This window comes from Cylas formicarius, unplaced genomic scaffold (assembly GCF_029955315.1).
Source record: "Cylas formicarius isolate icCylForm1 unplaced genomic scaffold, icCylForm1.1 PGA_scaffold_3__17_contigs__length_32017465, whole genome shotgun sequence".
NCBI lineage: Eukaryota > Metazoa > Arthropoda > Insecta > Coleoptera > Brentidae > Cylas > Cylas formicarius.
Window position 1 is genome coordinate 14,658,943 of NW_026844326.1, and position 18,163 is coordinate 14,677,105.

The 18,163-nt window shown below is 33.7% G+C and overlaps 2 protein-coding genes across 2 annotated transcripts in view; one reads left to right on the forward strand and one right to left on the reverse strand.

Moving 5' to 3' along the window:
• LOC132699010 (uncharacterized) overlaps positions 1–9,632 on the forward strand; it is a gene marked incomplete in the record, with an annotated part of 13,509 nt that extends 3,877 nt beyond the window's left edge. Inside the window, 3 exon segments of the mRNA XM_060665396.1 lie at positions 5,045–5,308; positions 6,734–7,053; positions 9,361–9,632. Coding sequence (XP_060521379.1) covers positions 5,045–5,308; positions 6,734–7,053; positions 9,361–9,468 — 692 coding nt within the window.
• Positions 9,633–11,551: 1,919 nt separating this feature from the next.
• LOC132699009 (integrator complex subunit 13) lies at positions 11,552–16,607 on the reverse strand. The gene is made up of 9 exons (XM_060665395.1): positions 16,307–16,607; positions 16,179–16,253; positions 15,835–16,127; positions 14,218–14,308; positions 13,897–14,163; positions 13,345–13,815; positions 13,121–13,294; positions 12,907–13,072; positions 11,552–12,855 (listed from the first exon to the last, which is right to left on the reverse strand). The coding sequence occupies exons 1-9, from the start codon at positions 16,544–16,546 to the stop codon at positions 12,560–12,562; spliced, it is 2,073 nt and encodes a 690-aa protein (XP_060521378.1). The 5' UTR covers positions 16,547–16,607; the 3' UTR covers positions 11,552–12,559.
• Positions 16,608–18,163: the final 1,556 nt, after the last annotated feature.

The following is an 18,163-nucleotide window of genomic DNA, read 5'->3' on the forward strand; positions in this document are numbered from 1 at the left end:
ATATATATATATATATATATATATATATATATATATATATATATATATATATATATATATATATATATATCTTTTAAATTTGTTCTTAAGTCTTAATGTTTTCAATTGTATTTTTAATCACGTTTGGTAATAAGTTATTTTATTTCTATTTAAATTACATAAACTAGAATATGATGATCAGAATTTTTAGATTTAGTATATTTTTTCGCTATGCTGTGTGTTCGCGCCAGACTACAAACAGGTTATTTTTCAATTATTAACATGGTCGCCTAACAAATAATTTTAACGCGATAACATCATTATTCATGATTTTTATTTTTTCAACACAAACAAAAGTCAGTGTCGTAATATTCGTTAAGATACGCCCTCAAACGTCACAATTTTAAACAATATAAAGCAAAATTGGCCGTTTACCACTTCTAAATAACATTCCAAATTTCAACAAAGCATAACATATGTATAACATTCCAAAAAAATCGTTTTAAAAAAAATATTTTAGACGGGAGAGTTGATTTCTTTCCTGTATGTATTGTTAAAGTTCTATACTGTGGTAGTCTTGGATTTTCTGGACTATGCGAAAAATAAGATATAATTTAGAAATAAACAGTTATTGTTTATATTCATAGTAGGCAATGTAGAATTTATACGAAAGAAATTAACATAAACAAAGCTGATATGTTATAATACACATAACCTCAAAATTAGCAATTAGCCAATTTGTTATCTAAGGCATCAAAATGTTTTTTTCTCTTAGCCCAGCAAAATTTTTTGCTCTCGCTGCAAATCATATTAAAAGTACTTTATTTATAATAAATAAAAAGAGATAGAAGGATATGTACAATAAGTGAAATCGTCAGTAAAGGCTTTGCAAAGAATATTTTGTTGAGACATATCTCAGCGTAGCCAGTGGGCAGTTTTTCACTTTGGTTTTTCGAACCTTCGACGCCGACATGCAATTAAAACATCCTGCGCAGTTTATATTTTTCTACAGTCATAAGTGAATTCTTAGAGGTACAAAACATAACATTAAAATTGCTATTCGATCGTGGTCGCTGTACCAATAGCGATCGTAAACATTGCAGACGCAGTAGGCCGCAAATTGCCTGTTCGCATTTATAATATAACGGCAAGGTAACACAACGTAACAGCGGGCACGAGGCGACTCGTTACGCAAATAGACACTTTTAAATCGCTTGCCCAAGCAAGCCGAGTCGGTTGGTACACTTAACCGCGTTTCCCACTTTTTTTTAGTTCGTGAAGGTTGCCATTTTTCGGAGTTGCTGGTACTTGTCGGCTAGTGAGTGAAGTTATGTGAACAAATGATGAAATAAACAACATTAATCTTTTTTTTATTAATAAAAAAACCAGAATGCTCCTATTACACAAATAGAAGCAAACTTTTTTGCGTTGACAATAAAAGAGTGTTCTAAAAAAAAAAAGTTTCGATAAATGTAGGTCCGGAAATACATTGTTTCCAAGTTACACACGGTGTTACAGTTTTTTTTCATATATAGTGATAAGTGGCTGATTTGACCTCAACTAAATAAAAATTAAGCATTTGGGTTAGGGGGGGAGGGGGGCAACTTTATGAAATTTATTATGAAAAATGTACGTGCTGACTTTAAAATAATTTCCATACTTTCCTGAGATAGAGCGACTAAAACTACTACTTTATCGTCTCTTGGGTTTTTCTCATATTTTGCTTAGTTTACGCAATAAGAAATACAAACAGTTTTTGTAAATTGTTTATATAGATAAAATATTTTTATGATAGATAAATAGACATGCAATAAAATAGTTTTTATTTTTTATCTCGTAAACGAATGAAGATATGAGAAAATTTCAAGAAGCGAATAAGTAACGCCACTATTTAATTTTTAAGGGCCAAATCAGCTCCTTATCTCCAGAAATACCGCTGCCAAATTTCAAACAAATCCGCGAGAACATATTTGATTTAATTTACAAAAAAATTTGGGACTTGGAAATAATGCATTGCCGGGTCTACATTTGTGGGAACTTTTTTAATAAAATAATTTGAGGAATCAGGCCCCTAAATACTGCTGCTTCTTTTTTAAACATCCTATATACAACATTTCATTATAAAAAATATGGTTTTGTTGATGGGTCAATTGGTCGAAATCTGTTTCAATCATCATGTAACAATACTAGTAGTATCTGTTTTTGGAGCTCGTCAAACCTTGTTGCTACATATGTTTTTATTTCTCAAAAAAGGTGTATACGTTCTCTGACTGGAAAAGCAAAAACTCATATTTTAACTGTACCCTCTTTATGAAATCTGTTATGAAATATTGTTATATACATAGTTTAAATACTAGACCTAATCGAAAATGGCTTTCTGTTTTCTTCTGAACGTAGGGCCCATACTTTTTATTAACTTGCTAAATAACTTAACGTGCAAATTTTTAAAGCTTTTTAAAGTTGTGTTGAAAAACTTTTCATTTCTATCATGTAGAAGATTATTTAGAAATTGTAACATAGGATCCGTGCATGAGTTTTTGAACGTGTTTTTTTTGCTGAGACGAGTTGCCCCTGAAAACACTCGAAATATTAGTGACCAATTATTGAAGATTTGGCGTTTAGTTTTTTGATTTTCTGTTATGTTGTTTGTGTGCGGTCTTAGAGAGCAAGGTAGAGGCTTTAATATTTCACATAAAGTTATTCAAAATATGAGAGAAAATTAATCTATCAATCAATTTTTTGCCATTTTTTAAAAATTGCATTCATTTTTATAACATTCCCAAAATTCAGATTAATAACTGTACAATTATTATTTTTTAGTTAGTGTGTAGATACGCGAAAATTTTATTTAATTTTTAATTTAAATAGAAATAAAACACCATTTGTACGAAACTTGATTAAAAATGTTTTAAATCTTCTGGATTCATCCTGCGTGAATTGTTGATGAATCGAAGAAGTCAACAGGATGATTGGCGAAACGTCAGCAAGTTCGATTTATCAACAGCCGATTTAGGAGAAATCCAGGAGATTTGTAAATAGTATCACAGTAACCATGGTAAATTAAATGGATAACATTATCGTTATGTAGAAAAGGAAGAATAAAGCAAATATTTATATTTTATAAAAAGGTGAATTAAAGCTAAATAAGAATATTATTAAAGGAATGTAAAATATTATGTGCCTAGTTTATTATAGAAAAAAAATCAGTGGCATCATGGGGGTTGTGGAATTGACCGGTTATTTTTTTTTTGTTTCATTTGACCAGTCAATTGACCGAAATAATTTTAAAATTGCATTGAATTTTATATTAATATATTTATATTTATTTATATTGTCGCCTGGTTCTAAAAACTAAATAGAGTGGATATTTTTATTGGGATTCCCCGAATTCCTAAGTATCGTTTTCGGGTATTCCTTGAAGAGGGTTTATAGGGAAATTGGACATCACAAACGCATAATAATAAGTTAATATAAAATACATATTATTATTAAATAATTATCACGTTTTGAGCAAATTTGACTAGTTAATTAAGAAGTGGTCAACTGTCCTTCAATTAAGAAGTGGTTAATTGCCGGTCAATGGACCAGTCACAACAGTTTTTATTCTTTCTCTGAAAACGGTCGATTTTATCGATATCAGTTATGCTTGTTGTAACACACTGCATACAAAACATTTCAATTTCATCGACAAGAATCGGTTCCGCTCACCTGTTGAGTTGCACGAAATAGGAACAGGCAGAACCAACGCCACATCTCAAACATAATCGGTTTACTTAATAATTCATTCATGTATCGATTGTTTCGGGTTGAATGAGTTTGGAATTGCACAGTGCAAAAAGAAGTTCGATTTTTTTTGTGGGAGCTCTGCCACGGTTCGCACATTAGATATTTATTTTTCCGCTTGATGAGACTGTTGAGCGTAACAGACAGTTTACGTACATGTGTCTGCGATGTTCTGAAATTTGCCCGCACCCGCACCGACAAGTTTATTTTATAATTTATAATTAAAACCGGTATAAAATTTAATGTAAAAGTATTTTAGTTGTTAATAAAATTTATTCATGTTGGAAATATTAACATTTTTAATTTCAATTAATTCAATTAATTGAAGCGACTTTTAACTTAACTTTTGTATTAGCTCTAATATTTTTGTCTCGATCGTTGGACTTACGTTAATAATGTAACGTAATGTACAGAGTGACCCAGTGTTCGATCTGAGAAATGATAGGACCTACAAAGAAATTGCCTTAAATTTAGTGGAAAAATTATTAATTTCTGCCAATATGTCTTTATTGAAAATACTTACTAACTAACATATTTCGAAAACCGAAGCTCATTCGGATATTCATGTTTATAGGATATTAGAATTGTTCATCGTATCACGAACTTCTTACCAGGGCAAAATTTATTACTATTAACCAACTCGATGACTATTGTGGTCGACGACATTACTGACAGTCAAACCCAATATGTAAATTGTGATCCATTAAAAATTTAACACTCCTCTAACTTTTTTATTTTACATTTGGTACAGTTTAATGCGTAGATTTAAATTTATATACTTATTTATATACAACATATGCCACAACTTCTCATTTTTCAAAGAAACTTCCACAGGCTACTTTTTGTAAAACTTCTGGATTTCTCCTGCGCCGGTTTTTCGTTTCGTTCGTTCGTTCGTTTCGTTTCGCCAATCATCCTGTTGGCTTCTTCAGCGCTTGACTGAAATTGCTAGTTCAACTCAACAAAAACCGACGCAGGGGGAATCCAGAAGTTTTATAAATTATAAAAATTAATTTAAAAAAAAAGCCGTTATATATTTTCCAAATCAGCGTAACAGGACCTTTCTTTTTTAAAACATATAGCTTTGATGTGCTATGCTTTTTTGGCACACCTTGTATATAAATGAGTACGTAATATTAAATTTACACATTAAACTCTACCAGTTTTATATTAGACTTTTTTTATAAAACGTAAAATAATGTAGTTATTTTTGTTATATAAAATTATATATAGAGAGAGAGCTACCAATTTACTGACAGCTGCCTCCATTTGTTATTTCTAGCATTATTGGCCGCCGCGTGTCCTGATTCTGCCCCTTTTATGGCAGACGAATGTTTGATGGCCATCCCCGACATTGAAGGTATCGACTATACAGCTAAAGAGTACCTGAAATTCGCACAGCACATTAGTAGCGTCGCCGAACGGCTCAATGCAGATCCGGAGCGTATAGGACGGCCGGACGCAACCCGATGGTCACCACACAAAGTCGAACTCGCCATCTGGACGCACTATGTAGTGTCGGAACTCAAACCTGAACTGCTCGAAGGTAAATAGTAGCACTTTATGTAAAGCTGTGGTGGGTGTACCATAGGCCTCACTGTTGAGTTGCGTATTGTAAAGGGGCCATCATAAGTTATAGGGATCTCCTGTGAAAAGAAGCAAGTAAACATCGGAAAATAGACGAAAAATGCGAAATGTCGAATATGGATAATGGAGGATCGTCGGGCAAATTTGTAGTTAGATATTGAAGTTAATTTTAAATGTCAAATGATAATCAAATATTTATAAATTATAATGGTTCATAGTGATCACCATAAACCACATTCGTTTCATTTGACAGTGGTTTTTAGCAGTTCAGCATGATCCGTACAACTCTTGCATTTACAATTTGTTGATATAACTGATAGTGAAGGTTTGTGTATGTTTTCTGAGTGTAAAATATTATTACTTTTAATCTTATCCTTGTATATTATCTTAATTCTCGATTTATTTGTTGATAATGTTCAATACAAAAACAAAAATATCGACAATTCGTAGCAATCGCGAAAACATCATGAAAGCAAGTGACTGTAAATCGCACAGGATTAAAAAAAAATAAAAATCTTGTACATTCAGGTGTAGATCTCTTTTACAATGGGTTCAAGTTCGAAGATCTGAAAATATTGCAATAAGTGGTCCAGTTCTGAAATCGAAAGCCGAAGAATTAGCCAGGGAATTATAGGGTGAGGATTTTAGTGTTGTATAGGTTGACTAGAACGTTTTAAAGTTCGTCACAACATAAACATCTGAAAAATTTCTGGTGGAGCAGAAGATGTTAACAAACAAGCTGTTCTGAACTGGTTAGAGGATAAGTGGCCCAGGATTGCACAAAATTACAACTCTGAGGATATTTTCAATGGTGACGAGACTGGGCTATTTTACAATATGACTCCAGATCGTACGCTAAAGTGTTTGGGTGGGAAGCAGTCAAAGTTGAGGTACACCGTTTGGATTTGTGCAAATATGGCAAGAACCGAAAAATGCAAACTTCTTGTTATTGGTAAATGGCTATTCTACAAGATGACCCCATATCGTACCCTTAAATTTAGAGGAGGAAAGTGTTTGGGTGGGAAGCAGTCAAAGTTGAGTTACAAAGGATTGGGATGAAAAACTAAAACGTTAAAATAGAAAAATATTACTTCTGGTTGACAATTGTGCAGCTCATTCAAAAAATCTAATCCTTTCAAATATCAGATTAGAGTTTTTGCCTCCAAAATGCCTTAAGACATATTACCGCAGACATTTTTTGTGCCGTTTGATCCAGTAATTTGACTCCATAAAATTACTTGCACAATATCGGAATGTTACTTCAACCACTATTTCAAACTGCTTTCGACATGCAGATCTGATAAAATCGGAAGATGAGTTTGATTCAGACGATGACTGATGATGAAAGGGGTATTTATTGTTAACATTGTGTCCTTTACGACAGGTATTCCTGTAGAAAATGGCAACTCCATGGCTCCAGCCATCGCGGTACTGCACCAAAACGGTGACTCTTTGGACGCTGACCCGACAGCCACGTCGGACGAAAGCTCAGGAGGAGGAGGCGTGTTACCTCCACTCAACGGCAAAGCTACAGTTGCTCCGACTGCCACGGTGCCAGCAGCCGCTTTGGACGAAGATACGCGCGATACGACCGCTTCGTTCGCGGACACGGATACGGGAAGTCCACCGCCGTCAGAGGGCGTTGGCGATGAAGACTCAGTTTCAGCATCCGCCGCTTCTGAATCTACTAAAGATTCTATGCAGGTAACGCAATGTTTTGTTCAACAATTTTTTTAAGTCGCCATTTTTTTTGAAAATGTTTTTGATTTTTTTTTACTTTAAAATTTCTTTTTGTTGGTAAAAGTTATCACTGAATTCACGGCTTTAGTTTTGTTGTGTTAATTTTATTGATAAAATCATTTTGTATCCTGTAAATCAGGAAATAATTATAAATATATAAAAAAACATGGTATCAAAACTCTTTTTCAAAAATAATGGTTCGACAACTAACCTTTTGCGATGTCGCACAGAAGTCATTTAATTTTTTTTTCTTTGGGATAATAAGTTAAAAGAAACTCTTTGATAATATATTATTTTACTTTGTAAGGTTAGAAAACGCCCCAAGGAGTAATATTTTTGAGGGTGCTTTTTTTACTAATACGAGTGAAAGCAATTGAAATATTAGCAAACTATTACTTTTTACAAAACTTTTGGATTCCTCCTGCGTTGGTTTTTGCTGAATCGAAATTGCTGACGTTTCGCCAATCATCCTGTTGGCTTCTTCAGAGCTTGACTGCAACTGGCTCGTATTTTACTCTGTACCTGCTTATATATTGCTTGAGGGGGCGCTAATGAGGGGTATAAACACAGTCTCGGATGACTGATTCCCAAATTGGTGACAGGTAGAGACATGAGTCGCAGTTAAGATTGTTAGGTTGTTTATAGATTTCTATAGACTCTCGGATTTTTCGTTGGTAAAAGAACTGATTACATGCAAGAATTTTAGTTTTATCGAATAAAATTTTATGCCCGGTTTCATGAGTGTGTTCGGCAACAGCTGATGAGTTTATTTGTCTTAGTCGTAAGGCTCTTTCGTGTTCTTTGAGCCTAGATGATATTTTTCGTCCGGTCTCTGCAATGTATTCTTTGCCGCATATGCATGGAATGCTGTAAACTCCTGGCATCTCAAATTGAATTTTGTCTTTGACGAGCCGCAGATGTTGAGAGATTTTTGAACAAGTGGTAAATCTGATTTTGACGTTATACTTCTTTAGAACTTTTGACACGTGGTCAGTGATGTTTTGAACGTAAAGAAGGACCACAGTGGCAAGTGTAGGATTGCTTTCGACCTCATTGCTATTGGCAGGTTGAGGTGAAGTGTATTTTTTGATGCAATGCTTAATATCTTTAATGCAGAAATTATTAGAGAGAAGAGCAGAGGTAAGGTGTTTTCATTCTGTTTTTAGTGACTTTTACGGCTCTGTGAACAAGAGGGTTGATAACCGATGATTTTTGGGCCGGATGGTGATGTGACCATGCATTAAGGTATCGGTCTGTGTGCGTAGGTTTTCTGTAAACACAATGACTCAATGTTAGGTCTGATTTTGTGATTTCTGAATTTCCACTCAGCAAAAACCGACGCAGAAGGAATCCAGAAGTTTTGTAAAAAGTATTACAGTAGCCTGTGGAAGTTTCTTTGAAAAATTAGCAAACTATTATTGACAATTTCGCGTGTAGATTTTGATATTATATTGTGTTGTTTGTAAAGTGTATTGTTCTTTTCTAATTGTAGGCTTTTAAATTTAGATTATCTTAGAGAGCAAAGTAAAGGCAAATTTGACATAAAGTTATTTTTTTTAAATGCCAATAAGGAAAAAGTGGTTAAAAGTAAATGCATTAATTTTTTGAAATTACATTAAAAGCTGCAACTTTATTATTTAGATATTTGTGAAACAAATATGTTTTTACCTTCCTGCTTATTACAAATTTTGGTGCCAAGAAGTGCCAAGCGCTGCATCGCGAGCATAGTATAGCAAAGAAAATATATGGAATCCTAAAATTCTGGTCACAAATACGATAGAACCTAATTATTTAGATAATTTTTTTTATTTTTAATATAAATAGAAACAAAACAACATATTTTTGAAATATTGTTAAAAATAAAATGGTTAATATTAATTACTTATATAAACCTGCAGGTTAGACCTGAAATACGACTTTAAAAAATAATTAACATATGTATAGCTATTTATGCAACTTAAGTTTAGTTGAAATCTAAAATGTTTGTATTTATTACATAAATTACCTCTGAATTGTGGCGTGTCATCGCTACTCAAATATATTTTTTTGTAATGACTAGATGCTCCTCTTTTAAAGTGCAAACTGCAAAACCTGCTTAACATAACATAGGTATGAAGATTTGGTTTTAAATATGCTGCTTCTATTAATTAGTATGAATTCCGTCTATGCCTGATAATGTGATACTACTCGACTCATCTGCTACGATCACGTTCCAGTTTGCGCCTTGAGTATGATAGGATGAACGTGGCCTGAAAAACGCTTTGGTTACAGGACGAAGACTCGAACAGTATCAGTTTCGTCAAGAGGCGACTAGACGACGATAAATTAATAGCTCAGGGTCCGACGCCCGCGAAAAAAGCGCGCGAAGATGTCAAGTGACAGAGCTGAGGTTTCGGACGGCGTACGAGGGCTCGTGCCTCACCGTTAGACCCCTTTAGCCGGTTAACTTAGGTATATTATTATAATGTATGATGTTGTTCGCTCTCGATTTGGACTTTTAATATCCTCTTTTGATCGGAAAGGTACACGTTAGCGTGTTGTTAAAGCGGATATCCGATGACACCAGCTCCAGAGAGATACTTTACTTTTTTTTTAAATACTTTATTTCGGCCTTTTTTGGTTTTATTTTCGAAATGGAAATTGTCAATTAGTACTGTGTAAAGAAGACACTCTCTCTGCGTGGTTAGCGCGCGGTCTCGGGTTTAGCATACACTCTGGAACGCGTTTTTTCTCGGAATCAATCGAACCTTGAAAGTAGTTCATGCGGTCTACCGGTTTTGTGTCTCGATAAATGGCGTTCCTTGAGCGTGTTTAATTCAGTACTGGCGACGCAACTTTTGCCTCGTTACGACTTTTTTGCGCTGTTCAAACTAGCCAAAACCAGCGGGACAAGAAAGGGGTTACTATCCGCAGCACTTGCTGCGATCTTTTGCCACCAAGTGTCAAGGAAGTGACCCCTTTCGTGGCCGTTAATGTTCATGTACTTATGTTAAAACGGCCCATTTATCGAACAACGTTACCAAGTTGCCGCGTTGTGTGTACAGACCTTTAGATTCCTAGGATCGCATATACCCAAATTGTCGGGATGACATTACCAGACGACGACAGTGAAAAAAGATTGAGCCGCAACGTTTTTCGTTTCGATTAACTTATGATTTGTGTAGTCATTTTTTTATACCTACCGTAAAGTAGGGTTCGCGCTGATCCGTCGCCCTTAAATTCAGTTAACTTTTATATTATCATTACCATTTTTTGTAGTGCGTAGCGAGTAAGTAATTTATTTGTTTGTAACGTATCCTTGTTTTTTTTCCTAAACTTCGCGGCATTCTTGTTTTTATTTTAAACGAGTACATTCCACTCATCGGTTTCGCCGATCGCCATGCACGTGCGAAATAGAAAACCCAAAAATACCAGCCGACACCCGCATTTGAAGTGTTTTTCGTTAATCTTGTATATAGTTACGTAACATTTTTCATTTAGTTTTTGATAATGTGTAGGCATGTCGTTTAAGTTTCATATTTAAAACATATTTCAAATGTGTCGGTTCGAGGTTTTGTGTTGTTGGCGCAGCAGTACAAAGGTAAAATAAAAGCGAACGATTTTCGTCAGATCGATGTTTGAGAGGCGGTGATTTCAAAAAAAAAAAAAAAAATCTAGCGAAACGTATTTTTAAAGGTTCTGGCTGTTCTGATTAGTGTTATTTGGTCAAATCATGGATTTTAAGCTTGAACTAGTAAAACTGATATAACAAGTAAAAGCTACCTTTACAATCACAATTTATGTAAACAATAGTATATGAAGTTGGGATAGGATATGGGACCAAACCATCCATTGGGAGTTATACGAGAAATTAATCAAGTGTTACTAAGAAATCTTGTGGATTCCTTCCAACAACGGGAGCAGGAGGAATCCAGAATATTTGTAAATATTACAATAAATTCTATGAGTTTCTTTGAAAAATTAAGCTAGTCTTCTTTATTTCCGAGTATGGGTTGAAAAAAAATTGTCTAGTTAATGGTTTCAAAAATGTTGAGAGCTTAATGGAACTTTGAAACTGTTTACCTTTGTTCAACATTGATTAAAAATAGGTATTAACATTGTGCAAGGGAAGATGAACATTTTTGCAGAGTTCGGTCATACTAGTTCCAGTCTTTGTGTTTGTAGACGCAAAAAAAAATCAAAACGCTCCTTTTTTCCCAGGAATAGAGTAGGATCATTTTTTTAGGAACCGCCGTCTCTCATTTTAGTAAAACTCGGTTTTCGTTTTTTTAATATACAAATATTTATATACCTGTAAAATAATAGACACAACAAATAACTGAATGCCTTTTACGAATAAATATTGTAGACGTATACATACACTTTTACATAACAAGATCTAAGAAACGCTAAAAGAAAAACAAAAAAGAGAATAGTTGTTAATTTGAATCATATATGATATATTATAAAATATAGTGAGGTGTTATTTTCTGGTACGTCGGGCCGTGGGCCAGTCCGGGCCTTACATATATTTTGATTATTCGCTGTTAGCCTCACTTCGTGCTTTTCGAGACCAGGACCGGCCCGGCCCACCTACACAATGTAACTGTAAAAAATACCAGTTGTAGATGAGTTCCGAGGTTTTGTAGGATATTTTCATAAATATAAATAATCACGCCAACATGTGGTTCGTTTTTTTTATCCCTCTACTCATCATTTGAATTCATAACATATTCAAAGAGTTGCCAACGGAGAAATGGAATGACCATCGAAAAACCCCATTTAATCAAAAGTAGGAATTAGAGACAAACTTTTCTAGTATCAGTTTTAGCCTACAACTTAGTTTAAATACTTGATAGAAAAATTCGGTTATATTTTTACTTGTCGACAAAGAGGAACACTTTTTTTGTTTATTGATTTAAGATTTTTACTACGACAATAAAAAATATTTTTATTTTTAATAAGAAAAGCAATAGTCATTAAATAAATTTAGGAAAATCGGAGCTATTATGGAAATGATTTTAAGTGAAATTGCAGTATATATATTTCTTTTTTAATTTGGTATAATCATATAGCTACTAGAGGCACTGCCTATGCAGAAAATACTTATGAAGCAGCTATGAAATTTTTTTTGAGAAGGTTCACGCAATAAACTGGTGGCATTCAACAACCATCATGGCCGTTGACATGTCAATAAGTTTGGAGCTAATCGAGTGGAAATCGCCGTTTAGAAACAAAATGGCACAAAATGCAGGTTAGTGGGACAAATGTATAGGCATGAGCGGAAAATCATTTTGTCCATGGTAAGGCCACAATATTACCACTAACCAAGAAATATATCAAATATTACAATATTTTTCACACCGACACTTATCGTTTTCCCATTAATTGGTTGGGGTTTAATTAATAGTTCGACCAGAGAGATGTACGCATATTCAATACAAAAAAAATCAGTAAAAAACTTTAATTGATACATAAATATCGTTTAACTTTATTCAACTTCTCCTGCATCTGATCTAGGACCTCTATCTTCAGTTTTAAGGTTAGGATACAATTTGGCAACTAAACTATCACCTTGTCGGCCTGCAAATTCTGGTCGACCCTTTGATTTGTCCTGCGAAGTAAATATTTCCAGCAAAGTACGTTGTGTGTTATATATGGAACTACTTCGACTTGTTGACCTTGAAAATGGTGGGGTTATGGTTGCGAGAGGGGGCGGCGACATTGGTGAATCGGTGGTTGCCCTTATGACTGATGCGCGTGGTATGTCTTGATCTTTACCTGGTCCTAAAATAAAAAATCAAAAATTTGTGTGGCACGAATTTAGAGAGGTCCTACCTATGTTGTCGAGTTGATTTAAGGCATCGTCTAGTTCAACTTTTTCTGTACTTTTATCGTCTTCCGAACTGAATTTGTGGCAATCCAGCAAACAGCTGTAAATAGCTTTATGATTATCCGAATGTAAATTGTTTTTTAATAAAGTTTCCAACTCATTCCACATAACCTAAAATTTGATGATTAGTGTAAAACAGTCTTTAAAAATCTTACCTACCTTGTATTGCTCATCTCGCTTCTGACCTTTGAGCCTCTGACCGGAGTTTTGGGGATGTAGAGGCTCCATTTTGGCTTCTAAGGCAATTAAGTTATAAATTACTTTCTTGCATATGAACACTTCTTCATCTGCTATTTTGTCTTTTGTGATGATTACAGGTAAAGGATCAATGTACTAAAATTCAAGCTCTAAATGATGTTCACTATATTTAACAATGGACGCACCTGCTTCAAATTGAATATTAGAGTGGAACTTATAGTAAGGGGCCAATATCTAGTGAGCCGACTTAACCTGGTCTTTACTTTTTCAATGGGCCTAATACCATCAGATCCTTTAGTCTTAATTGGCAACAAAGTGTTCTGTTTTATAAGGAGCCCAAAATCTGGTATCCTATAATCAGTTACCCTACCTCCACAGCCCTCTGAAATGGAGGGAGGATCCTCCAACACTGATCTGGCAGTACAAAGGGTGTGAATGAAAATTTCACCCCCATGAGCAGCTAATAAGTGACTGGTGATTTTTCCACCAGCTTTTCTGGGCATTTCAAGCATAACAGATCTGCCATTTAAAAGAAAGTTTATAAGACATAGAGATGGCCTAGAATTAACATCTACTGGTGTTATGCGAAACATTGCTGTACAATTTTGTAATTCAGAGCCACTCATACCTCTTGGTGTACACCATTTTAGAGTCACCTAAAACGGTTTATAGTGTGCAAAGTCATTGTTTTTATTTTTTGCAAAACTAGGAAACTTGATATACCAAAATAATTTTACCGTTTCATATTCAAGTCCCTCTTTGATTGTCCTTATGGCAGCAGAATCAGATGCGTTACCCTTCAAAATGGCGGTATGAGCTGAACTAGCGTGAAATATTTCAACATCGTAGTTTGCTGAAGAGCTGGCATTCTGTTCCTCTTTCATAGGAATCCCTGTTACTGTTGTGCTGGCTAAATCATAGTGTTCCAAAATTAATGATGACAGCTTGTTAGGAATTTGTGGGGCTTTTATTGAATGCACTTCTGTGGTTAATACTGCAGAAAGCTAAAAAGCTTTATAAAAATATACATTTTCAACACAAAAGAATGTGTAATTTACATTTTTAGGTGGATGATTATTCACCTGAGGTTCTATATTAACAGGAAACGTGTTAATTATAACTAAATGGCAATGGTCGATTGTCAGTAAGCTGAAACAAATCCTTGTCTTACTGTAATAAACAGGTTTATACTCGTTTCTTAATGCGAGAGAGTTATAAATCGTTATTGAGCTGTAGCTGCAGCTTAGAAGTAGTGTGGAACCTATGCTGATTGTCAAGGGTCCTAAAAGTGGATAAGTCAGCTACTTACTTCTTACCTACCTTACCTGTGTTTAAAATTAGAAATATAATTTCTTTCTGAATTTGTTGCCGAGAAAGCGATTAGTAAAACTGTGCTTGTATTTCCGTATAAACAATAAATAAAATTGAACAAAAAATGATATACTGTTGATAAAACATGTCAGAATAAAAATTTAAAAAACGCGAGGCATGGAAGGATGGTCCACTGGGATAAAAGCACCCTTAGGAAAAGATAAAAGATTAATAATTTCTTAGAATGGTATCAAAAATGGAGTTTTCAGGGGTTGCTTGTTGGCGTTTCAATCAAAACAGACTGGAGACCATTATGAATACACAAATGCTGCTGTTTTTAAAGACTACTTCCAAAAAATGCTAGATTTTATTGTTCTGTTTATAAATGTTTATGAGTTGGCTTGTGAATTTTGTATGAGAACATTCTAGCTTTTTAAAAAGTAACTTTCTTTTTTTCTATGTGGAAACAAATATCGTGGCAGAGGGCCTTAAATAATATACTCCTTTGAATATAAGGTTGTATCTTTATGGTCTTGGACTAAATCGAAAACAATTTTTGAATGATTTTTCAAAGAAACTTCCACTGTAATGCTTTTTACAAAACTTCTGGATTCCTCCTGCTTTGCTTAGTCGAAATTGCTGACGTTTCGCCAATTATCCTGTTGACTTCTTCAGAGCTTGACTGAAACTCTTTCAAGTGAAAGAGTGTAGATGTGGCTTTAGAGTCACCCACATCATCTTGGAAAAAAAATGACATTAATTTCAAAATACTCAAAAATGAGAGATCGAAGATTGTAAATTTGAATAAACTTCTACAATTGGTTAGGGACGCAAGTAAAATGAGGGAATTTGAAACCCTCTTAAAAGAAGGAACAAAAACAGTAGATTTTTGAAAAATGGAGAAGTGCATCAGACATATGGTTGAAATGGAAGAAAATATGGGAGAAGCTGATAAAATGCTACAAAACAGTGTATTTCTCTAGAAATTTATCACAATTTATCTATTTTCATATTTTTGTTATTTCTAGATAAGTTTTTATTTATTTGAACTTAGAATAATTAATATCTCAATTATCTGTCCATCTCTATGTTATGATCATGTAAAATTATTATATTATTTATTATTCTAATAAACTACCTATCCTACCAAATGTGACTTTATGCAAACTAGCTTGGTCCAAATTTGCGAACTAATCTAGGTGTGTAAGACTTAAAAACCGAAATACAGAAAATTATGAATGCAATTTATCTGAACTTGTACAATATAACCTATAAGTTGTCCACTCTGTTTAATGATCCCCGTTATTGCAAATTTATGCTTTATTACTTTTTCGCATTAAGAAACTAGATATCGTGGAAAATACCTGTCACTGCCAGATACAAGTTTATTTTGTTGATTAAGTACACTTAAAAATATCTCTTCCAGTCGTTTCATGCTCTCGTTATCTCTAGCTGAACTGATACATATAATTCGGCATCTGTTTAATACCTGGCCATCTCCATTTTTTATATTTTCAACCTGCAATTCAGTTGGTTCACAGAGTGATTCTATTGCTGCCCTTAAACCATGGAGAACTGTGTAATCGGGAGGTGGAGTTGTTGAGCGCAAGGGCGGAGGAGGTGGTGGTACTCCAATTAAAGCCATACCATTCATAATCTGTAAGTTTTAACTGCTAATAACATGGAAATAACAAAAAATCAAACCTACGTGACTCAAAGTCTGTTGACTGGAACTCCAAGTGTTCAATATGTGTGCCACAGTATCGCTAGCAAAAAATCTCACCTGCCAGAGAAAAGGATTATATGTAAAAAGAATTCTTTACATTCACAACTTACTAATTTGCCTTGTGGAAACAAATCCCACACGATCCGGCAATATTCCATAGCCGACTCCACGCTCGAAGTCCACAGTGATTTCGAGATCGGGTTCATTGGAATAAAACCCGGCGTTCTCCCTTTTAAAAACTCAAATTCAATTGCATTCTCGCATGAAATTCCGAAGTAGGGAGTGTGATCTAACACAAACACGGTTTTGTGATTTGCCGGGTACATTTTATTGTGTAAACCGAAAGACATTATTCAAATATTAAAATGGTATGATATAATGCATTACATTTCTTAGGTTATGTCCACAAAAAGTAAACACAACGAAATAGTAAGATATTGATGTGGCATTCAAGATTTGGTGGGACAGTGAGATTGACATTTGATAGATATTATTTATTAAGTTAAACATTTAAATTCTAGTGTACATTTTAGTCGTCTTTTTTCAACCACTTTGAAAATCAACTATATAATTGACCATCCTTATGCTCAAAATATAGCGAGGGATGTTAACCTTATCTACATTGGTGCATGACGTCGCTAATCCTACTCGAAACAAGTTACATATCTCAAATTCGGGGAAAAACAAATTTCTGTTACAAAATATTAGTAAACCTTTGTGTTCAGGGGGATATTTAATAAATCATATACCCGATAATTAATTTTTGTCGCATACCTAGGTAGATGAAGTACAACGAAAATAAGTTTTATGTAGGATTAGATATACTAAATTGTTTTAAAAATATCTAAAATGGATACACGATAAAAAATTATTCAAGTGAAGGGAATTTAGTCGTCCAGGCAAATCAAAATAAAATAAAAAAAAGTTTTTTTGATAGTTTTGTAACCGTGTTTACACATTACATGAATTAAAACATTTAACACGAAGTTTTCAGAGAAAACTTTATTTTTTAATTAAATTTCGAAACTTGTTCAGTACCTATAGTGCTTTAACAATTTAATTTTTTTGTTGGCGTATATACAATTCTTAAACTAGGTAGTTCATATTAAATAGGTAGGCTATATCTTTTTAACATAAAATTATTTATAAAATCTGGTATTATGACGTTATATCCGCCGTTTTGTAGTGGGGCGCCTGCAATTTGGTATAATTAAAAAATCGTCCAATGTCGGTTCCGGTGACCTCGAAAGATACTTGCTGTAGGTTATAAATATTTGTCACCCAATCGAAATGAATAGAATTCTCATTCTTCAACTGTGATTGTCTCTGCCTTAAGAATGCGCATTGTTTTTAACACGTTGGAAGTTTGGTTTGTCGCCTACTTTCCTTTGTTTCCATTAAAATTACCATTTTATTGTGGAAATTTACATTTTAAATTTGTTTAAAAATTGAATGCAGAAACAGTCCTTTACATCAAGCAGTCAAGTCAGTCTATGCTCGAAAATGGCTTAACTTTGTGAACTAAATGGTGGATGCTTCCACTTTTTTGTAACTTTTAATTGAAGAAGAAATGATATATAAGCAGGATTTTTTATCGTTCTCGTTTTTTTTTTAAATAAAATATAATTTTTTAATTAGGCACAAGAAAAGAATGATTCTTTCTTTGTTGAATCACACCTACTTTTTTAAATAACACTGACTAACAATGAAATACTAATATAAAAAAAAAAATTTAAGTCTTATCCTCAGTCTACACAAATCGACCCGATATATATATATATATATATATATATATATATATATATATATATATATATATATATATATATATATATATATATATATATATATATATATATATATTTATATATATATACATATATTCTCACGTATTGATTCACGGATGGAAAAATGTGATGACCCTATATTCCGGGATATCATCCGTTCGCTCGTTGAACTCCGACTGG